Raw genomic sequence first — 24,294 nt, 5'->3', positions numbered from 1 at the left:
TTAACTTAACATTTAAGCAAAAACAATTCATGTAATTAATGCAAAGTTATTTTACTATTATGACAGACTGTAAAATCACTGAATTTCACTAAATATATTTGTGTACGCAAAATATTTGTTGAAGAATTTCAACTCCCAAACATAAAATATTTGTAATTTTAGCATTTATAAAAGATTTTTAATAACTTTGCTTTCGTAATGCACGCAAGAGAGAGAGCTAATTTGTCAGAAGTTGACTTATGATCGCGTTTAAGCCTCATATTATTGGCATGAACAATCTTACATGCTCTAGTAAAATGTCAAGTTATTTTTAGCTCTGATGGGAGTTACCCAGACATGCTTGTCATCTTATAGCCTATCAAGAGTCGTGTTTCCCACACTGTAAACTGCCTTTACATTGACTTGAATGTATTACGATGTATGTTATCATTACCCTAAAGCACTTACCATGTAAATCACATTAACGCTGATGTGGTTTCAGATTTATTTTGTGCAAAATAGTGTGACATAAGTGTGAGAATAACAAAACAGCATGACAAACACAGTAATAATCCCCTCAAACGCATGTATGCTCCGCAATAGTGATTTACAAACTGTTTTTTTCAGATGTACAGCCTACTGCATTATAATTTGGTTATAAAGGAGAGTGTAACTCATATGCAAGGCCTTTCTCATGGCAGTGCTGTTATTTTTTCCTCTGTGAATCTGCAGGATGAGGTCTCTGGGCATGCTGATGCTGTCGTTAGCTCAGAAGTGACCATTCCTCTGTGTTTAGCTAATGGGACGCAGTACGCATACGCGTGACAAGGGCGCCATCTGGAGTTTGGAAATGACATTTCAGACCTCTGTCTAGTATATCTGCATCGTACATGACATGATTTTAGATCAACCTTTAGAGTTAAATGTACCATGTTGATATAGAGAAGAATACAACTGAAGTGCTATAATGCAAGAACAGCATACAAAATGTACAGCAGATTAATGGATCAATGAAATAATGCATCTTGTCAATGATGTGACAGGTTACATGTCCGAAACGGCCATCTCATCCATGGAGTGGGTGGGCTACCTGTCCCCTGTTGGTTTTGATTGATAGCCCTGCAATTAAAAAAAAAAAAAGCAATTAACTTGCCATTAAAAAGGAGACGTAATTGTTCGTTTGTTTTTCATTATAAATCTGCGTGTGTTATATCACATACTCATTCACATACTCAGTTTTAAGCACATTTTAGGTCTAAAGGGAAATACTGGCCTAATTTTGAAAGCTGTGTTTTGGGCCCAACACAGCTGTCAAACATGGCAATCAATTTCAATGTTATCCCCATGAGATATTGTCATTATTACAGCCTGGAGTATTTGTGGGTGTAATAAAGGCCATATCATTTCATGATTAATAATTAGAGCATAAAAATATCTAATGCAATTACAGACACTGTCTTTTCTTTCTCTTCATCCAGAAATGCAGGTGTCCGTCCAATAAACTTAGAGTAGCATGTTTTTCCACACTTTGGCAGGTCACATGGTCTGGCCACTAGTATGACCATTGCCTTGATAGTAAATCAATTAGACAATATGTGTTTTACGCATGTGTTGATCCAAAATATAGTAAAATCTGTATTTTTATGAAATATTATAATAATATATGCAATAATAAATGTATCTTAATCAGATCTTTTAAATATGTTGACTTTGTGTTTAAAACCACTTAAAATTATTGTTATTACTATTAGTGTAACATTTGCTCTACCATAATATACATTTAAAAATAACTATAATAATACAGTAATGTCATTGTGGTGCTTAATATTTATATGCATTATTTATTAAAATAAAAATATACATATTTTATTGCATTATAAATGTCCTTACTGTCACTTTTTGATTTAAAGGTGCTATATGTAAAATTTAAAAACATTGGAGAGGATTTTTTTTTTACCTGGCCCCTCCTCCTCAGACTTAACACATCCATAGGTTGCCAGATTGACTACACCAGGAACAATTTTAAGCCAATTGGCAACCCAGAGAGCCAAAATGCAATTGTGTAAACTGGCAGTGGTCGGTTTACACAGACCAAAACAAAGACAGACATTTCAAAGTATTTGTTTCTTAATTCAGTCGTTAAACTTTATTGTGAGAGTCCTACCTGTTTCTTCATCCGTATTTGTTTCTACGGTACAGTTTGAAGTGAGATTTCCCACTCTTCCTCTCCAGATATCTTCCAGTTCCTCTTCCTCCTGCTGGAATAACCAGTGACCTGGTTTGAGAAGCTCCTCCATGCTAATGTCAGGTTTCTCAGCACAGTCTACACTTGTCTCTTTCACTGTATCACTGAAACACACTGCACAGTCTCTCACACCACAGTTTATGATGCGGCCGCTCTTCTGAGAGCCTGGGCCATTAAGGAACAATTTCTTTGAGGCGTTTATCTTCATGTATTTAGATGTGTTATATAAGTGACCATTCAGGTCTTTTATTTTAGTGTAAACACTTAAGCAGTTGTGACCACCTGATGAAGAAGGACACAGAGGCCCGCAGTGAGTGGCCAAGGCAGAGCCATTGTCCACTGGAGAAGAGGCTTTGTGACAGCTGGAGGAAACACGATCAGGTTCTTCATGTTCAACTGACGTGAAAACTCTCAAGACAGGTTCTGTGCTTTCATAAACTTGGTTTAACTCTTGAGTCTCGACCTCAGTGGTTGGTTCTTCTGTACTTTCAAAATCTTCTGTATCTACTGTATGAAGGTTTATTTCAGTTTGTTTAGCGTTTACCACTGGTTCTACCTCCATCTCTGACTGTGGCATTCGAGCAGAGGGTATTTTTCGGTCGTTTGAGTCATCATAAATCTGGAGAGGTTCGATCTCCTCATTATTTATGTCCAAGACACTGTTGTGAAAGCATTTGGGAAGACTGAAGCTAAGAGTGGATCCCAGAGACAAATAAGAGCAGATGTTTTTAACCGGTCCGGTTGAAGTCTTGACAGCATTAGGCAAATCGTCTTCTGGAAAAAAGTTGGACTTGTTATCGATGACAGAATGCGCCGGCAACATGTTTTTTTTAATAAAAACCTGAAGTTTGGAGTTTGATTGACTTTCTTTCACTCTCCTTTCTACTTCTGGCCAAGTGTTACACCTTCGCCTGAAAATGCTTGAAGGTTTGCCAGACCTTTCAGATCCTACTGAGCCAGACAGAGAGTTCCTTCGCTGGTTTTCCTCCTTATTTGTGATTGGCTCTTTCAGCCTGAACAAAGAGCTTGGCTTGAATCTGTTGTGATTATAAACTGTTCTCCTCTCAGGTGTGACATTTTCTGCTGCATGTGTTGGGGACATGACCTCCAAGACTCGCCCTGTGGATCTGTAACTATCCGAGACGTGCAAAAACGTGAACACCTGCAAAAGAGAAACGAAAGCAAACTTGTAGATACGTTGGGACACAATTTACAATATCATAAAATAAAACCTGCAGTCATTTGATAATGGCCCACACACGTACTGTAAGCTTTAAAAAGTCGTATGGCTCTCGAATGCATACATACACAGCTGTGATGGCAATAGCCGATGCATGACTAATACAATTGCATGCCAAGTTAATAAATCCTATATGGCATGTGCAGGCTTCACAGCGAATTATTACAATACACACCACCAGGAGGCATTTCAAAGCCACGCCATGGAAACTTAATCATGAGGTCATTGTTTTACCACATGGGACAGGATGTACAGGGCCCAGAGAATAATAAGCACATGCATGTCTGGTTTGTGTGCAAGCTTTGAGTTCAGTTTGGAATGTGTCTGAAGTTAAAACACTATTTGAAGTCATACTTACTCTATGAGTGACTTCAGCTGCCACTTCATGCCGCAGGTGGTCGTCACTTTGGTTTTGGTTTGCTTCTAAATTGTTGTGTGCAGATTTTTGCATCCAGTTTGGGTTGTGGCTTTGTGATTGAGGTTTTTCTTCTTGATACTCAGAATTCTGCATCTGATTGATGTCTGGTGACAGTTGCAGATATGTTTGGTTGTTGTTGGACTGCAGGTGATTGCAAAATGACGATTCAGTGTTATACGTGGACAACTGGCTGGATATTTCTTCTTTGCTTGATGACTGGTCTGGTTCTTCTTGGTTTTTGATTTGCAACTGTGCAAGATTTACACAAGATGACTTGGGTTTGTTGTTATTACTGTTGACTGATTCATTCGGCCATCTCTCCTGGAGCATTTCTTGTGGCTGTTGCATTTGCATTGAGTTTTTGTCCTGTAATTGATGGCTGTCTGCCTGAATGCTGCTTCCTGACTCTTCAAGTATTTCATTATTATTGGGGGACCATTGCTTTGTCACTTGGTTAATGCCTGCAGACTGGTCATCAAAGCTCAAAATGAGACAGATGCTAGAGCCTAGAGATGTTTTGGAAAGGCGTGACTCCTGACTAACAACACTAGACACATCATGCCTCCCATTCTGGTTCTCAAAGTTGCTTTGAGGGGGCTGTGTTTCAGCAATACTTCCTTTGACCTCTCCATTTATAATGTGAAGAACATCAGAATGTTTTTTGAAAGGTATAGCCTAAACAAGGAAAATACAACATAAACATTAAGTACAAAAATAATAGCACTATTTACTTGCATTTAAATTAAATGCACTATATAATTAATGAATAACTATATTTACAATTAGTTACAAATGACAAATTAAATGATTATAACATAGTTGTGTATACTTGTGTATACTCTAATGCTTATAATATCACATGACTACATTATTCCTTTTATATTTTTACATTTCTATACATATTTAAATGATAATAAAAAAAATTCTAATAACCTGCTGTTGAACAGGATCATTTGATGACTCTAGTCTCCAATTCTGGTTTCTTTTAAGCTGCTCTCTTTGAACGTGCCAGTTCACCTGGATCCATCCCAGCATGCTTTGCAACTCATCTGTTCTCTCCTTGATCTACAGACAGGAAGATTATAATCAAGAAAACATCATAACAAGCATCCTGCAGATGGACGTCACATATTTAGACAGCTGAGATTGCTTTTAGATCACCATGTGGCAACTGTAAGTAAATCAATCTCACACTCACAATGTCTTTAAACTGACTCTCATCTTGCATAAGCATTTGACCAGCTGCAGCCAGTTTGCTAAACTCATCCAGCTTTGTTTCAATGCTGTGATCAATCTCTGCCACTTCACTCTCTCTCCAAGCAGAGCTGCCAGAAAGGATACAGGATCTGGTGTTCTCTGTCCACGTACTGCAGGACACAGGAAGAAAAGACCATATCAAAATATCACATCAGTCCCAAATTAATAGGTTGTAACATAACAAATCCATACATCCAAGTATGTGTAGCTGTTGACATTAAATAAGAAATATTTATTATGTGTAATTATCCAAATTATTCAGACTTTCTCTTACATCATGGCAAGATAATTTTCAAAGTAGTCCTGAATCTGGTGGAACTTCTCCAGGCGGCCTCTGTTTTCAGCCATGTTGAGGCCCACTTCCTCCCAAGCCTGCAGGATCACCTGAACCTCTTCTCTCTGCTCTGTTGAAGGAACCTTTAGCTGTCTGTCTAGTCTCTCCATTTCTCTCACCTCTCCCTCAATGATGTTATAATGAGCCTTTGTGGGACAAAAAAAAAAAAATTTGTATGACCTAATATATCAAATTGAAACTCATTAAATGAATTTCAGGGTGCAGTGGGAAAAAATTATATCTAGCAAATCCCTTTTAAAGGAACCTGTAAATAATTTTATATGTTTAATCTTAGCAACTTTTTAATACCTAAGATACTGGGCCCATTTTTAAATGCTTAATTATTATTGCTCCAAGGTCATTAACATAGTGATTAACATCTATTTATAATCAATTAGTAAAGTTTTTTTTCTTCATTCTCTGACCTCTAGGTCATCCTGCTGCTCCTGTAGCCCCTCCAGACCACTGAGGTCAGAGTCACAAAGCAGAGCCATATCTGTTTCTATGTCCAGGAGGTCCATACTGAGCTCAGCACAGCGGCAGAGGTGCTGGTTTATCCGCATTGTTACAGTAGATAGCTGAGGAAAGAGAAATCTTTAAATTAAATGTCACTTGGTATGACGAAAAACAAAAAAATCTCTAAAAACTATTCCAAGTGTGCAAAGTCATTTGTGTGATAAACGATGGGTGAAATGTGTGGAACTGTTTAAAATAAGGTTAATGTTGGACATCGCACTGTGAAACAAGCTCATATTTTACCGAGCTTTGTAGCTCATTAGTGATCTGGTCCTGGTTCTGGGATCTTTCTTGTTCAGTTTGTTGACTCAGTAGATTTAGTGACATTTCTGCAGTCTCAGCCATTTCTTGCCTATGCAGAGATTCAGGAACATCCTAAAGCAGGTTTAAAACTGTGTGAGCGGTCCTGCATTCATTATTTTCTTATATCATACACAAACACACCAAGTAATGAGTTTGGAATTGAGCATGCTGCTTTTCTTATGGTCATGTTTTGGTATCATACCAGTCACTGTATTTAAAACTACAGTCTGATGAAGGTTATGATGGATGGTTTACCTGACTTATTGAGTGATAAGCACTGGGATCCAGTAGCTCAAGGAACTTTTCGAGCATTCCTGAACTGCCTTCCTCTACTTTTTCCGGGAGATTGTTTGAAACCGTAAGTTCTGACACCATCTGTGCAGCTTTATCTCCGGATTGTTCTTTTTCCGCCGGTTCAGTCTTATTGTTATCTCCATATTTCTTTTGCAGAGCATCCCAAAGGACCTCCACCTGGCTTAGGAGCTCCTCTATTTTGTGGTCTTGTCTTTGTTTTAAGCAGTCGTGCTCTTCGTTCTTTAAAAAAAACAAAAAGATAAGTGAGATCATTTGTATGAATTTTTAGTGCGCTGAAAAAGATCTCGAAACTGCATTACCATTCCAGTTGATGTCGTTGACTCTTTCAACACCTTATTGGGTAGGAGGCATTCTTGAGAAGAAACAGGGGTTGTTTGAGCCATCTGGGCGATACAGCTGGGAAAACATTAAGCGTTAATCAAACTTTACTCAGCAACTGCAACTTGAAGTCCATTGTATGAAATGACACATTCGCATTTATGGATCATTAACTTCTTCAGTCAACCACAGATTCATTGTGAAATAAAACACTAATTGCACCTCTTCCTGTCCTGTTTTTCTGAGATATTGTCCAGCTTGGAACAGCTGCTTTCAGACAGTGAGACTTGACTCCCTACAGAACATTCCTCAACCGGACTCCACATCCTATGGGTCCACAGGCCTTGAGAGCACTGCAGAAATACATGTTCAAGCATATATTACGTTTAATCATAATTAACATCAGAATATCGCAAACACATGGGGCGGCATCTTTTGATTTGTATTTGTATCTATAAATCTATATCTATTTTTTTATTTTGAGATGGAAACATGCCTAAACAGAAATCACAAAATGGATACTCGTAGGAAAGAGACTTTGTGGACTATCGTTGTCAAGTAATATTACTGTCTATTACTGTCTAATGAAGGTCATCTGTCATGTGTGATGCATTTAAAGCCTCTGTGTAAGAGATTGTTTTACCAAACTGGAATTTCAGACTAGTCGATTTTTCAATGTGGTCATTGACTGGTCATTTGTAATCACATGCTTGGAGATGTTTTTGGAGGCACTGCAGCTAACCTCAAATCCTCTGAGACGGTTTTGCTCTTCTTTGACGTCTTTTCCCATTACGCTGTGACCCTCATTTCTAGCAAAGCTCTGTGAGTCAGGGCATGTGGTTTGAGAATCAGCGGGTAATGCTGACGGGCGTTTTGAAGAAACATCTGTCTTCTGGTTCCTGTAGAAGTGGAACAAAATTTTACCTCTAATGGCACCATTGGGGCAGCATTACTCTTCAAAACATTTCAACCATATCATGATGTTTTATCATCATTTTTGACTATACAGGTAGTAGACTGTAAATCTTTAATGCTAAGAACTTGCAAAAAATATATATCTACATAACACTTGCACCATTATCTCTGCAGGTTATGTAATCCTGCTGCAATTGTACTGGTGTTGGGAAAATATTATTTTTGGCAGGCTTTTACTTCTTGTCTGGTTAGCTCATAGTTTCAGGAAAGGTGTGTTCGCAGAGCTAGTGATAGGCAAATCACTGCGAGAGCCAAAAAAGGTATGAAATTATTGCTTTTTGGCCTTATTATTTTGCTATCTATCTATCTATCTATCTATCTATCTATCTATCTATCTAATTAAAATGAATAAATAAGTGCTTAAAAAAATTAATCATGAAAAATATCTACAAAGATATTACACATAAGTATGTAATATGCGGTATTTAATTTAATATAGTTTGACAACATTCTGTGTAAGTCATCATGCAATATATTTGTTCTGTTTCGTTATGTTTAAAAAAGTATATAAAATTGTTTAAAATGTAACATAAAAAAAACATTTGTAAAATACATGTTTAGAACTGCTAAAAGTGAATTTTCAATAGCCTCAGACCTAAAAGAAATAAATTTAACTGTAACATAAAACTCTAATTGAATTAAAACTATGCTTCACAATTTCGTCCTCTCATCCAGTTCAGATGGTTATTGGTAAACAAACTTGGCTTGCTGTCCTCAGTGGAGACTTGAACCTGAGACTCAGCTTGACCTCCTAGTTCAAACCCAACCCCATTGGGGTACTACCTGTTGCCTGTAGGGAGAATAACATATGCTGGGGCTGTGCAGTGAGTGCTGCTTACATGCTCTTAATGATGACTGACATGCCTAAATGACTCCTTCCGAACCTATGTATGGAACTTCATTGCAAGTAGGTAGGTACAGTATAAGTAGGTTATAATTTGGGCTCATTTTACTCTGTATTTCTGTTAAATCATTCTGTATTAGTCTGAAGTAGTTGCTATAGTGAGGTTTATGAAAATCATTTAGGCAGTTATATTTTATCAGTTTCTTCCTCACTGCGTGGGCACATTCCTTCATTTCATTTTCACACAGTACCTGTCTCCCATCATCATATCTTCATACCATACATATGAGCTATTCCTAACATCTGCACCAGAGCTGAGGCGTAACAGCCTTCGTTCATCGATAACGACCCTTTTTCTTTCCCTGCCTGTCATTCATTCTCTGACACTTTCAGAAGTCATACTATTTAGCAAAGGTCATGTTCCAAATCTGAGTTTCCATAATGGCGTGAGTATCTGTGGAATTCTGCATCCAAAGCTGTTGACTGTTCTGTGATAAGAGCTATGATATAACCAGTGTGATATTTCGATGTAACTAAGCCACTAATTACAGCTTTCTGTAACAGTAGTGGCAATTTTTTTAACCAGACTTGCATGGTTTAATAGAAGAATTATCTACTATTTTTCTAAGCTCTAAGTGATATTTGTTTCCCTGGATACTGAATCGCACTTCAAAAGGGCACAAAACATTACATGAACTGGCAAATGCTTAAACTCTGAATCAGTGCTTGAAACTAAATACATAGCAATTGTGTCAAAACCACATCCACCATTTATGATTCAATAGGTCAATATCAAAATGAAAAACCATAACATTACATCACTAAACCACATGTCAGCTCCACTCCTGCATGTTGACAATTATGAATTCCATTTTTGCATGATGTCATGCACTATTCAAAGCTTTAAATATGACATCACTGTTCTCTAATACTTTGTTTACTATTGTTTTTTGTTCACAGGAGGACAATGGGAATAAGTGGACTTTTGTTTACCGGAGAAACTCTTGGAGAAGTGCCCAGTTCTCCTTCACCTCGGCCTGTTTGCATGTAACTCTTCTGGTTAGGGTTGGGTGGAGAGTTGACAGCCGAGACGCAGACTCATTCAGCATCTGGAAAGAGAGTTGTCCAGGGAGGGGTGGGGTCATGGAAGGAAATGACATCATTCATTTGGAGTTCATTTGCTGCAGTCCAGAGAAAAAAAAGCTTGTGTGTGACACCAATGCAATTGGCTACTATTTGGTTGAGTGAGAAATCATATATAAAAGAACAAAGTAACTCTGACACTGAGACACTGTTTTCATGTTCTCAAATTCAGGAGACAGCATTTCCTTTAATGAGCTCATAGGTTGACTTACGTTGATCTGACAGGCAATTTCTCTGTTCTCTTTGTCACTTTTTGGGATGTCGGCCGCCAATATACGGCTCCTCTGCAAAGAAATTAATTTTAAATCAGGACTTGCAATCATGATTTATAAAGACTGTTTAAGGTCTTCTCCAAATGCCAAAACTAATCAACCCTTGTTTTCTCAACCTTGCTGTTGATGGCGCCAATGATGCTGTCGGCTTGTTGGTAAAATGATGAGACGTCTAGAGCCAACATGAGATCCTGATGATAGTCCCTCAGGAGTGACCTCAATTTTAGCCACCTGCCGAGAAACCAAAGCGTTTGTATCACTAACGAAAGTGGATTAATGCTCTACGCTCAATTGTGCCAGGAAATCTTACGATTTGTCAACGTGGTCCCCTGGGCTTTGTCTTCTTCTTAACATTTCCATTCCTAAATCTACAGCATCTGTCTTCGTCTGAAGAGGTCTTTCTGGTTCCTCCTGGCATAGGAGATGAATTAAGAGTACATGAGGTAATGGTACAAGAAGGCGCATTAATAAACAAAACAGAAACATCTTTATGATGCATTTAACCTGCATCAAGTCCAGACTTGTCGTCAGTTGAATGAGAGAGTTCTCAAAGTCTTTGAGGTCTCTCCTTTGGCTCTGAGATGCGTCGTCTGGTTGATCAAGTGGGAAAGTTGGCATACTGTAATCGTAATGAAGGTTTCTTATCTTTCTTCCTTTAGTCCATGGATCAGTCTGTAAAGATACATATAAGCTGTTTTTTTGTGCCAAGGTTGTAAACTGATAAAGGTTGATTGTTATAGTATAAAAAATGAAAAAAATGTTTTCAGTTTTGAAGTATTAATGTATTAAGTTTGTACATTTACATTTAAAATTGTACATTTAATTGAGTGTATTGCTTGAAATTTGATTGAAAATACAGATTCTACACTTATTCGCAGCATATGTAGAATTAATGTTTTCCCGAGGTTTTTTTAGTTTCCTCATTTTAAGTGTTTCTATTTATTTATAAATATTTCATTGTGTCTTTTTTATAGCAATAATGTTCTTGGTTATGGTTTTCATCTGCGCTTTTGGACAATGACCTCACAGAATCTTGACCGACAGACTATTTCTCATTTTGTAAATCTCCCAAAATGTCTTACATCATTCTATGTTGCTGCAACTAATTCGATTTGTGCGCCAAGATCTGGTTCTTTTGCAGTTTCTCAGCTGTTAGGCAATAAAATCATGTTGTTTGTTTGGGTACATGAAGTACAGATTAAGTACCGAATTAATTCAAGAAGATTGTTTTCAAGATGATTTGCCAAAACATTCTCTTCAGAGGTATCAGATATCTCTACAGCGAACACCTCATGATTATGCACCTGTGTTTAGGACACCCGGCGGATTTTTACGATGTATTTTATAGCGTAAAACACAATAATAGCAGGATCTGAGTCTCTTGGCCCACCAACAATACATGAGCCTGAAGCAAGGTGTGGTAAATCCAAATAATGATCTCATCTAGTGGTGTTGGTGTTTTATATTGCAGATCTTGCATTGCTTAACTTGTCTTCTGCACCGCTGTGATGACTGCATGGTGTTAAAATTCTTTAACAGTGCGCAAACCACACCTTCTGCCCTTTAACATTTATAGTGTTGTTTTACCACTTACACAAAAAGGGAATCAAGTTGTGGAATACTGTAACATAATTTGCTATTCCTTTAGCCACAAAGTGCATCACAACCAATAGTTTTAACATTATTTGTGTCTGATCATCAGTTTAGACTTAGATTGTTCCCTCCAGTTTGGAACTGCCTCCCATTTTTTGTGGAAATTACCAGTTCATCTCGGATGTGGGCTTGTGTAATGAGGGGCCTGGCTATGACCTCATCTCAGTGAGCACAGTGTGCAAAACTGTAATAATCCACACAGATTTTTCTGCTTTTTTTCTTCTTCTCACAATAAGACAATGTGTTCTTGTTGTGCTTATTTGAGCAATGAGAAGCGGCATTTCTAGTTTTGCAGTGGGAAACCCCTCAAAGACATTCGTGGAGAGTATGCATGGGCAGGCAGTAACTGTTACAATTTAACAAACAGCTTATAAAAAACAGCGAGAGACTGAGAGAATAACAAATATGGAGCTGGTCTGTGTGCTGTTGGTTTGTGAAGCCTGTGGAAAAAAAGTGCCAACTAAGTAGAAATTATTGCATTTTTAAGTTTTGTTACAATATGTTACAATATTTTTATAATGCTGCGTTTATCTTACAATCCCAGTTATAGAGTTTGGTTTCTTTTTTCTTTTTGTCTGATTGTATATATATATATATATATATATATATATATATATATATATATATATATATATATATATATATATATATATATATATATATATATATATATATATATATATATATATATATATATATATGTGTGTGTGTGTGTGTGTGTATGTACAGTACACATGCACTTTATAATTTAAATTGAATATTGTTACAATTCAACATATTAAGTTAATGTATCACTAAAACAATACCAACAATTTCTATTAATTAAAAATGAATACAATTAATTTCATATTTATTACTTATAACCTAATAAACCTTTCGGCAATGAGCTTTTTTATTAACTAAATGGCACTTGGTCTTATCTAATTCAATCATATATCTTATTAAGCATTTAAATAAAATTCTAAGTATTTTTATATAGAATTGTAATAGATTTGCATAATAAAAATGTAAATAATAATACACAACAGTTGTACTGTATGTCTCTATGTGCAAATATTTTCCAGCTAAGGAACATAATGTCCAACACATAAAAGCAATGCAGCCCTGCTCACCTCCAGCTGTGCACCGGACTTGTCACTCAATCTTTCCTCAACAAGAAACAGCTTTTCAGTAGAAGTACTTTGCTTGTTTGTCTCATGGTTTGTCACATTAAAGTCACTGGCAGTCTGGCTTTCAACATTTGCACACATAGCAATCTTCCTGATGGATCTGGAAGAAGCTGATGGGGACACAGAGTCCCTGTCATCTTCCTCTTTAATATCATCTGAAAGTCCTTCCACAGGTGTAGATGTGGACAATCTCTCCTCATGGAAAGGAGAATTGTCATTGTTAGAGTTGTTTAGTTCACAGCAGTCCAAAACCGGTACAGGAAGGATGTTGCCCACATAATCCAGACATTTGTTTTCGGAGGGGACCGATAACTTGGTCCCAATAGTAAAAGGTTGGATCCTCTTCATTCTTGCTTTAATCATCTGATTGAGGAACAAATAACCATAAAGCAATAAAACATCATTGTATTAAAAGAATCCTTCTTCTGGTAAATCCGGTCAAATTACGAGTCTGAAGTCAACCAAGTCAGTCAAACAAGCTAAAACGGTCCACTCTGAAGTCGTCTGAGACACTGCAGAGAGACTTTTGAGATGCAGACTGCAGGAACTGTGGAGAACGTGACTCCTGCACAGACTATGAGAAAGCGAGAGGGGGGTGAGGGAGGAGAGGAGTAAGCGAGAGTTTAGTAGAAACAGGGTGAGGTCATCACACTCAGTCACGGCCCCATTTGGAGGGAGAGAGAGAGCTGTAAACCCAAGCTGTAAAAGCTTCCTCCCAAAATAAGAAGTTGTGGGCAGATAAGACTCAGAAACACAAAGTCGAGCCCTCTTCTGAGGCCTTGCTTCTCGACAATGATGTCATATATTTTTCCTCAGCTGTTCCCTTATTTTTCTCATGCAGTGTTTTCGATTTGCATGCGATTCACAGATCCATTTATGTTGCAGAACATTCGGTTCATCTGAAGATACATGCGCTCGGTTGCTTCCTGCAACACAATAAACAGATAAAAACCTCTAGGTGAGTAGATGCGGTAAGTGGTTTAGACGGTGGTAGCCTCATACTATTATCTAAATGTTTACAGAGCAGCAACAGGGGAAACATTGCGCATTCTGGCTGTGGCCCTCCTCTGATTTAAACCAGGTGTTTGGTGCGGTGTGTTGGAATAAGCTACTGTATAGCACTTGTCTCTAAGGATCGGTTTTATCTCAAAACCCTGATAGTCCCGACAATTAAAGTATTTATTTGGCCTGTTGTATGAAGTTTACTTGAACAGACTTAAAAGTTCATAATACAGCAGTAAGCCACAATAGACCAATATTTAAGCTACGATATAATAAATAATATATGTAAAAATGCAAGCAAAATAAATATATAAATTCATTTATTTCAAAGACGTTAAATTAAAACAAAAAACAAAACAAAAAAAGCATAACAGCATACTATATATACAAGACTAATAGGGCTGTTTAATGTTACTGCTTGTCTAGACCTAAAATTAATTGTACCAATTCTATTCCTTACAGAGTCGTGGAGTGAAAATCTATGCAGCAACATGATCTTGGATTCCTTTCGATGTGGCTCATCCTTTAGCTTGTCTTTTCATGAAGAGACTAAAGTGTGAACAAAGACTTTAGTCACAGGGCCTCCCTGCATATCCTTTTTTTTTTTTTCTTTGGGCTCATGCTGGACTGCCTTTTAGAGTTCTCTTGGGTTTTCATCTTACAATATAACGTCAAAGTTGCATGAATAATTATGGAGGGATAACCACAGGAGGAGTCCTTCTCTAGGGAATATGAAATTTAATATTTTGATTGACAAATCCTTTGATTGTACAACAGTCTGACATCTGAGATTATGATGAATGGTCTAACTACAGGCACTTATGACGTAATGCTTTAAACGTCTGTTCAAGAAAAGATCAGAGTCAGCGCTCCAACTTCTATCATGATAAGCCCTTTAATAAGATGTATAGCTTTTCATTTGGAAAAAATATTTTTATATTTCATATTTTCATTTATAAAAATATGTGTTTAACATGAAGCACTAATAGTGTAGATTCTTCCAGATCTGGAGAATGTTAGCTATTTGTCACGGGAGTCCGTCAGGAGACAGATGGGGGGTACGTGACTCTTGCAAACCCATGAAAAGGAGGGGAAAGGAAAAAGGAGTGCTTGGGAATGAACTAGATAAACGGTGAGGTCATCTTGATCCCAGCCGCAGACAGAGGAGGCAGTTAACCACAGCTGTAAAAGCTTCCTCCCTAATAAGACATACATAACATTGTGTTTTCGTGAGAACAAAAAGACACTGCTGTCTCCTTAATTAATAGGTACACCTAAAAAGGGAACTTTACTAGGGGTAGAAATAACACAACATAACATAACATAACATAACATAACATAACATAACATAACATAACATAACATAACATAACATAACAACATTATGATATATTGTCGGGTATTTTTATCGATGGTTTTTTCTGACCTATTTTTTATATTAAAGGACATTCGAAACTATTTAAGGACTTTTATTTTGTTTATTCGTAAGCTACGGGAGAAGTCACGTGACATAACACAAATCCGACTGTCATATGATTGTAGTTTCATTTTCATCATGGCTGCGCTCTGCATCAGTGTCCTGTTCCAGCTGCTCTTCTGTCTTGTACTTTCTTTACCGACGGGACGAAACTCCATCTGCGGTTATAATGTGAGTTTTGTCCTAACGCCTGATTGTTTGTTTGAATGATAAGTTTGAATAAACGTAACAAACTTTGACTGAGGGAAACAATACACAATAACAAAAACATTCCGAATGTACATTGGTATTAATAATTTTTCTTTCGTAATTTTTGCACTTGTCACTGCGCTACCATAGTGTTTTATAGCAGGCTTTTGTACATGTACCATGGTAATTAAGTCAGGGAAATTATTGTAGAATGAGGAAGTAAAAGTCATTATTGTTGTATTTGTTCTCTGATAACGGACAATGCATCCCTGTAGTCATGTCCAGCCACAAATCCGTCCATGCTGAATGTCCATCTGGTTCCTCACACACATGATGATGTTGGCTGGCTCAAGACTGTGGATCAGTACTACTATGGAGGTGAAGCTTTGTTCACGTCTAACCTGTAAATTGCATTTGGTATGCACAGTGGTAGATCATATTCTTCATGTGACTGGTGTATGATTTATATGTTGCTTGTCATATGATAGTGGCAATGCACTTGAGTGTTAAAGCTTAATGTTTAACCTCACAGCACAATGCACACAAAGTTTTGTTCATTTCAGGCTTGTTAAAAATAAAACGCAAATCTCAGTTGTTGTTTTTTTATTCCGGTCATTATGTTTTCCAGACCGAAACAACATCCAGCACGCAGGAGTTCAGTATATTTTGGACTCTGTAATAGACCAGCTTCAGAAGGATCCAGCGCGACGGTTCATCTACGTAGAGACAGCCTTCTTTTACCGCTGGTGGAGACAACAGAGCCAGAACACACAGCGAATCGTAACACAGCTGGTCAATGAAGGTGAGGAGGGGGAGACGACAAAAACTATAAAAATAAAAAAATATTTGTAAAACACACACACACACACACACAAAATGTAAAGATACTAAAATGTGATGTCACATGTAATATTCTTTAGTTCACGTTGACTAACTACATTAGTTAACATGTACTAAGAATTAACAATGCTTCCAATTTCAGCATTTACTTTGCATTTAATTTCAGCATTCACTAATGAATTATTAAATTAGTTGTGCTTGTTAACATTAGTTAATGCACTGTGATCTAACATGAACAAATAACGAACGACTGTATTTTTATTATCTAAATAATGTAATAAGGTACTGTTCATTGTTCATGTTAATAAACACATTAAGTAATGTAACAAATGACTCCTTATTGTAAAGTGTTACCAAAAAAAGAAGATTGGAATTTTTTTTTTAAAAATGACGCTATAATTAATAATACATTTCGTCTACAAATAGGAAGTGCCGTAAGAAGGTCTAAAATCCTTTGCTTACATGCCCCAAAATATCTGGGCTTTTATAAATCGCTTTATTTTTCTTTCATAGGTCGTCTTGAGTTTATAAATGGTGGCTGGTGCATGAGTGACGAGGCCACCACGCACTACAGCGCAGTCATAGATCAGATGACTCTGGGGCTGCGATTCCTGAATGACACCTTCGGAGAATGCGGCCGTCCCCGGGTGGCCTGGCACATCGACCCGTTTGGACACGCCCGAGAACACGCCTCCATCTTCGCTCAGGTTACTGCGGCACATTATTTGCGACTGCTGTGTCTGGTGTGGCGTAGTGACGCTGATGACTCTTCATTTATTTACAGATGGGCTATGACGGTTTCTTCTTTGGCCGTTTGGACTATCAGGACAAAGCTCGCAGGATGAAGACCAAAGAGATGGAAATGCTCTGGAGAGCCAGTGAAAGCCTGGCACCGCCTCTCGCTGATCTCTTCACAGGTACTAATCCAATTCTGATTTTCATATAGTACGGAATCAACGGTGTCTGTTCTTCGATTAGTTGTAGATACTCTCCTGCTTTATATATTATATTTTTAAAAAAACAGTCGGTACGATTAAATTGATCTTGCTGAAGATTTTTATATTTTAACCATAGCCTTATATGTTTCATCTCTAAAGGTGTTCTTCCGAATGGCTATAACCCACCTGAGGGCTTCTGCTGGGACCAGTCGTGTGATGATCCTCCAATAAGAGATGACCCAGACCTTGAGGACTACAATGTGGATGAGATAGTACAGAGTTTTTGAACGTTTCCTATAAGCAGGTATTTCAACAGCATTGCAACAGCACTCAGTTCAATCAATCATATATAATGCTCATGAGAGATTTCTGTTCCCAGGCTGCCTTTTATAAGACGAACCACATCATTATGACCATGGGTTCAGACTTCCAGTATGAGAACGCCAATCTCTGGTACAAGAACATGGATAAGTTGATCAAGTATGTAAATGCCCTGCAAGTTAAAGGGAGCAAGGTGAATGTGCTTTACTCAACACCGTCCTGCTACCTTCAGGAACTCAACCTTGCCAACCTCACCTGGTTTGTGTGCATACATATCTAATACATTTAAATATGGCGTGTTAAGCTATATCTTTAATACCAGCACATAAGAAATCTTATCTGTCCTGGACATTCATCTTAGGCCTCTGAAGACAGATGATTTTTTCCCCTATGCCGATGACGCTCATGATTTCTGGACAGGTTATTTTACCAGCCGGCCAGCGTTGAAGTTATACGAGAGACTGAGCAACAGCCGACTACAGGTATTGCTCACACACAAAAAAACACCTTTATAGAATTTATTTATTTTTTGGGGGGGTTATCTGTATTTTCCGGTTTTGATCTTCTAGACATGCAACCAGTTGGAGGTGCTCGGTGGGCCCAAGTCCACATCAGGACCCTTTGGTGAAGGGGACAGTGATACTATGAGTAAGTTTGCATCTGTTGTAAATGCATCACTTTTGTTGTCTTATCCGAGTGGTCTGTTTGACACCCTTTCTTGTCGCTCAGAGAGGGCGATGGGTGTAGCTCAACATCACGATGCTGTGTCTGGGACAGAAAAACAGCACGTGGCGTATGATTATGCCAGGAGACTGGCTACAGGCTGGGCACATTGTGAGGTACTAAGACATAAACTGTCACATTGTTTCAGGGTAAACTTGGCTTTAAATGTAATGAAATTTAAAAATATTTGAACGCGCTTCATTGGCATGGCTATCAAAAACATTACTAAATGGATTTTAAAAAAGCATTGATATCTCCAGTGTCCCTTTCCTGTTCAAGGTGCTGGTTCGTAATTCTCTGGCGGTTCTCAGTGGCTCTGAAGCTCCACGTGTGTTCTGTGAGAATCTCAACATCAGTGTGTGTCCCCTCACAGAAAGCAGCCAGATGGTACTGTACACATATTTCAGTGAATACATTCATACAATAAAAGTACATTCACTATAATGAATTATGATCGTTCTCTTTTTTTTTATTATTTGCCCTCAGTTCTCTATGAATGTGTACAATCCTCTGGGCAGGACTATAAGCTGGCCTGTTCGTTTGCCTGTCAATGGTTCATTGTACAAAGTTACCGATAAAAACGGCAAAGAAGTGGACAGTCAGGTTGGAAACTTTGTTTATGTCATTTAAGCATATTTGGAACATTTATGATATGAAATAATCTACTTCCCTCGCCTCCCGTCAGGTGGTTCCACTTTCAAAGTCCACACAGCAAGTGAGGCGGAACAGGGGTTATGCCAAAGCTGAGCTGGTTTTTCAGGTTGAAGCTCCTCCTCTTGGCTACACTACGTACATCATCTCCAAGCTTAAGGAAGAGCCTCCTGCATCCAGCACCAAACCCACAGCCACTCGCGTCATTCAGAACAAGGTACATGGAGTAGCAGCTGGTTAAAATCACTGCTGGAAACTCACTAATCTAAGCAAAAAATGTCAAATGAATAGGAAAGACTTTAAAAAACCCTCACAGAAGACAGAAGAAATAATTTGGGCTGCAAGGCTGCATTTATTTGATCAAAAATGTTATAAAAACAGTAAGATTATTTACATTATTTATATATTTTTAAATAATGTAAATTGTTTCTGTGATGGCAAAGCTGAATTTTCATCTTTGATTAATGGAAATCTTTCGATCAGTTATTTGTATGCTTAATTCCTTAATAAAAGTATTAATTAAAAAAATCTTACTGACATCAAACTTTTAAACGATAGTATATTGACCACCCAATTCTGAATTTAGAAACTTTGTACTCCCAAATGACCTTGTGTGAACTCGGCTGGTGGTTTTTATATGCAAAGTGGTTAACTAAATGAAAACAGATGGCATTTACAAGTTGTCACAGAACTTAAAGGTACAGTACACGATGTTTGCATGACGGTAGTGAACGCTTTTTATTATTTTATTAGTACTGGACTGTGACTATTTTGCAGTTAAATGCGAATTGTTTTACAATCACCGAATCACAAAAATTGAAGGGAATGGCTCAAATTTATTAAAATTGCATATTTGGACTATTTCATGTTTTAGTTAGCATACATAATGAATCTGTTCTTATGTATGTTTTAGTTCTTGAAGGTGACCTTTGACGACACCACAGGTCTGTTGAGCAGCCTGACAAACCTGGAAACAAATCAAACCATTCGACTCACTCAGAACTTCTACTGGTCAGTCTGTGCCTTCCATACCATCTACCATAGTAATATCTTTAGGTTTTTTAATGTGTTTTTTATGTGTGCTTTAGTATTTATTACATTGCCTTAGAGTGTAAGTAAAATGATGAGCAATATTTACTATATATATATATATATATATATATATATATATATATATATATATATATATATATATATATATATATATATATATATATAATGTATGTGCATGTTTCTTGTGCTTTTTGACAATTGCAGGTATAATGCAAGCGCTGGGAATAATAAGGAAAGCCGGCAGCCATCGGGGGCTTACATTTTCAGACCTAATTCCTCAGACCCCTTCGTCGTTAACAAAACTGCTGAAATACAGATAGTTACAGTTTCCAACACAGTTCAAGAAGTGACGCAATGGTTTAGCCCCTGGGTTTCCCAGGTTGTCCGTTTGTATGAGGGCCACAGGGAACTGGAGCTTGAGTGGACCGTGGGACCTGTACCTATTGCGTGCGTCAACACACATACACATCTTTCTCTGATTTATATCTTTGAAAATGATAGCCTTAGTAGAACTCTTCCACTGACTATCTGCTCTCTTTCTGTTTTCAGAGATGGTTTAGGGAAAGAAGTGATCACCCGTTTGGACACAGACATTGAGTCCTCTGAGTATTTCTACACTGATTCTAATGGCAGAGAGGTTCTGGAACGACGGTGAGGAGATTAAGAGATGATTCCAGGAATTTGAATGTACACACACACATATATGTGTGTGTTAAAATGTATTACAAATGTACATTAATTATAAAATACGTTTTAAATTGTAATATTTGAACAGTTTTTTGTATATTTTGAACAAATGCTGTAAATATAGCCTTGGAAAGCATAAGAGACTTCTTTCAAAAGCATTTAAAAAACCTTACTGATCTCAAACCTTTAAATAGTCATGCATTTCAGCTGTTGGAAAAGTAATCTAAGCAGCAGTGTCGTTGTAGGAAAGATTATCGGCCCACTTGGGATTTGAAGCAGACGGAGCCAATCGCTGGAAACTACTATCCAGTCAATTCTCGTGCTTACATCAAGGCAAGTGTCATTCAGCCAGTTGGACCAGCGTTCTTGTTTTTTTGTTTGTTTTTTAATACTGGGTCTGTTTTTATTATTTTGCTTTCCATTTGTTTTATTTACACTGAAATATCACATTTTGTCTTTTTTATATTGCCTGTCTCCGTCCTTGTTTTCTGTTGTCACTCAGATCTTCATAAACAGTCTTGGGCCTAACCTGTCAGGGAATCTAATATATGTGTGTGTGTTTAGGATGACAAGCATCAGCTGACAGTAGTGACCGATCGCTCTCAAGGGGCCAGCAGCATCTATAACGGCTCGCTGGAAATCATGGTAAAATAATATTACCTTTCCTTCTTTCTGTCAATCTCACTCTCAGTTAATTTGAAAGTAACGCTCGCTGTGAAAAATACTTGTGGTATGAGTAACGGTATGTTTCTGTAGCCCAGAGTAATGCTTTGTTTATGGATAGCTGTTTGTTGTTTCTCTTATTAATTTGTGTGGATGAAGTAGTGCATACACTGTGATCTCAGTGAATTAATCCAAAACTCAGCTGAATTAATGTTATTCACGATGGAAAACGGGAAGTCCCGTTCTGAGGCAAATGATTCGCGAAACATGCTTTGAAGTCCCGTTTTGAATCAAATGATTTGCGATGCCTGATCCGATTGGAGCGCTTAGAATCATTTTGCGATGCAATGTTTTCACTGACTCGGAGTTACAAAAAGCTCCTTTGATACTGCTATTTTCTAGCTTTTTTATATAATATATTTGTTTCATCAAATCACCGGGGAAATGAAAACGTTAGAATTAATTACTAACCTAATTACTATGTTTTTTTAAATTGTCATTGCGTTAAATACATTTTCTATCGTATTAAAACATTTAATAACGTGACAGCCTTTTACTTGCCTAAAAAGGTTTAGTTGGTACAGAGTCCTATACTAAACGTTTCAATTGCATTATAACACTGAATAGCTATAATTAGTGGCTAAAATTGAGGGGAAAATGCATTTAATAGAGACATCAATAGTAGTTTTGCATTACAAATACTGGTCATTGTTAATAATAGGCTAATTATAATTAAAATGTTTAAAGAATTTTATATTGTTTCTACATTAATATGGAGGTTAACATACAGTTAATTACAAATAGAGAAAATGTGTCGATAATAAGTTATTTTAATCGATTGACTGACAGACAGCACTAATGTTAACTTTTTAAAGGTGTTGGTGTTAATAATAGTAGTTAATTTTGATGATGAATATGCATTTTAATTTTATAGTCCCCTCAGAAAAGAGGGCGGGACAACCACCAACCCCTTGGCCCTCCTTTATAAATTTAAATTTGATAATCCGGACCTCAAATGAAATTATTTGAATAGCACTGCACTAGACTATCACATTTCTCTCAGCCAAACATGACCAGAAAGAAGTGTTGTATAATTACACTTTATTAAAATATATTTTTTTATATTAAACAATTAAGCAATTAATCAGATCTAAAATATACGTTTTTGTGTAAGTTATAAGTACACACACATGCATGTATAATATAGTATAATATAAATTATATGAATATATAAATCAAAATATTTAGAAAATCTGTAGGTAGGTGTCTTTTCATATGCATAATATACACAGTTCACACACATATTATAAAAACAAAATACTTTTATTTTGGAAGCTATTAATTTTTGTCCCTGCGCTAATTTTTCTATATGTTTTATAATAGCTGCACAGGAGACTGCTGTATGATGATTTCAGAGGAGTGGGAGAGCCTCTCTCTGAGCCGGGAGTGTTTTTTGATGGTTTAGTTGCCCGAGGGCATATGCTGCTGACCCTCACGCCACCAAACATGGCCGCAGATATCCACAGACCCCTCGCACAGGGTATGGTGCTCCAACCCCTGCTCTCCTTCCAGGACGGCACACCTCTCTCCAACACAAAACTGGAGGTTTGTAGATCAATGGACAGATAAACTGAATAGGTTTACTCATCATTAGCTTAAACTGAACAGAATAACAGATTGCCTCTCATTCCCTCCTTCCCATAGTTCTCTGGGCTTCAGGCTGCTCTGCCCCCTGCTGTTCACCTGTTGACAATGTCTCAGTGGGATAAAGACTCTGTTCTGATTAGGCTGGAACATCAGTACCAGGCCAAAGAGAGCAAAACACACTCGCAGCCTGTTACAGTCAACTTACAGGTAACACACATTTTTCATTCCTACTTAGAGTAAATCAAGATGCAGTCAGAGACTCAATTCAGCTACACTTTATTTTACAGTACAGGGATTTGCATATACTTGCAGTTTACTTCTAGTGTATCTAAGAAAGTACTGGTAATACAAGATAACTACATGGGGTAGGTTCAGCGTTAGTACCTAGTTATTACCTAGCAAAGATGCATTTATCTTTGTGTGTTTGCAGAAGCTGTTTTCTACTCTGGAGGTGCTCGGAGCATCTGAGATGAGCCTTGGGGCAAATCAGTGGAAAGAGGACATGAACCGGCTACAGTGGAACACAGGTAACTGTTTTTCATTTTTCTTAACTTTTGAACAAATTGGCTTCCAGAAATGAAGTGGTTGATGTGTTTGTCTTTCAGCAAAGGCATCAAAGCCACTCAGTGCCAAAGACCCCTCACCATGGGAAGTCACACTAAACCCAATGGAGATCCGCACCTTCTTGTTGCGGGTACGACAGCTTTAGAACCGACCACCCTCAGGTCACTCCACGAGCCAATCAGAGTGTAGCATTGGAGTATCCAAACCTGGCACTGATTCCTGAAGAGCTGAACTAAGCTGCATCGTCCAATTAATACTGGTTCCAGTTGTTTTAATTTTGTAAAATTTGAATATGGATGTTCTTCACACTTGACTGTGCCATATGTTCATAAAGATGTATATGATTCAGTCTTTGTTTCTACTGAATTTCTCACAAGCTCTAGTTTGGTTAGCTACTGGCCAAATGGGCATCTTGTATTTCTTGTATTCACACTGTGCCTTTCAGATGAAAAGACTTTTTTTTTTAAAGCATGAAACATGGAATAAGTTTAATGATCAGTAATAAATTGTTTTTAAATGATACATGATGTGTGCTGCTCATGTTGTATAGAAATACAC

General features: G+C 37.4%; 2 protein-coding genes across 2 annotated transcripts; one reads left to right on the top strand and one right to left on the bottom strand.

Annotated features, from left to right (window-relative positions):
- Positions 1 to 470: 470 nt before the first annotated feature.
- On the bottom strand, positions 471 to 13,564 carry si:dkey-238i5.2. Its single transcript, XM_043252057.1, has 18 exons — positions 12,925 to 13,564; positions 10,664 to 10,831; positions 10,470 to 10,570; positions 10,276 to 10,390; positions 10,100 to 10,171; positions 9,738 to 9,853; positions 7,668 to 7,824; positions 7,148 to 7,278; positions 6,907 to 7,003; positions 6,548 to 6,826; positions 6,233 to 6,364; positions 5,899 to 6,051; positions 5,414 to 5,619; positions 5,081 to 5,249; positions 4,816 to 4,947; positions 3,823 to 4,557; positions 2,144 to 3,386; positions 471 to 1,098 (listed from the first exon to the last, which is right to left on the bottom strand). Exons 1-18 carry the CDS (start codon positions 13,342 to 13,344, stop codon positions 1,046 to 1,048), a joined length of 4,479 nt encoding a protein of 1,492 aa, XP_043107992.1. The 5' UTR covers positions 13,345 to 13,564; the 3' UTR covers positions 471 to 1,045.
- A 1,914-nt stretch (positions 13,565 to 15,478) lies between these two features.
- man2b1 (mannosidase, alpha, class 2B, member 1) lies at positions 15,479 to 24,258 on the top strand. Its single transcript, XM_043252058.1, is given in 23 exon segments — positions 15,479 to 15,631; positions 15,925 to 16,027; positions 16,278 to 16,451; positions 17,003 to 17,196; positions 17,274 to 17,406; positions 17,587 to 17,703; positions 17,706 to 17,731; positions 17,807 to 18,006; positions 18,110 to 18,230; positions 18,318 to 18,396; positions 18,478 to 18,587; positions 18,751 to 18,858; positions 18,958 to 19,074; positions 19,157 to 19,339; positions 20,036 to 20,133; positions 20,380 to 20,622; positions 20,725 to 20,826; positions 21,108 to 21,195; positions 21,427 to 21,507; positions 22,909 to 23,130; positions 23,230 to 23,379; positions 23,603 to 23,699; positions 23,778 to 24,258. Coding segments are annotated over 23 exon segments (2,943 nt in total). The 5' UTR covers positions 15,479 to 15,538; the 3' UTR covers positions 23,882 to 24,258.
- Positions 24,259 to 24,294: the final 36 nt, after the last annotated feature.

This window comes from Puntigrus tetrazona, chromosome 11 (genome assembly GCF_018831695.1).
Source record: "Puntigrus tetrazona isolate hp1 chromosome 11, ASM1883169v1, whole genome shotgun sequence".
Classification (NCBI taxonomy): Eukaryota; Metazoa; Chordata; class Actinopteri; order Cypriniformes; family Cyprinidae; genus Puntigrus; species Puntigrus tetrazona.
This window is presented reverse-complemented; position numbering and strand designations above follow the sequence as displayed.

Coding starts and splice junctions, on each gene's coding strand:
- si:dkey-238i5.2 (XM_043252057.1), bottom strand. CDS start 13,344: ATGATTAAAGCAAGAATGAAGAGGATCCAACCTTTTACTATTGGGACC. Junction 7,004..7,147: donor GAAAAACAGGACAGGAAGAG/GTGCAATTAGTG, acceptor ATGTTTTCCCAG/CTGTATCGCCCAGATGGCTC. Junction 1,099..2,143: donor AAATACGGATGAAGAAACAG/GTAGGACTCTCA, acceptor TTTTAATTGCAG/GGCTATCAATCAAAACCAAC.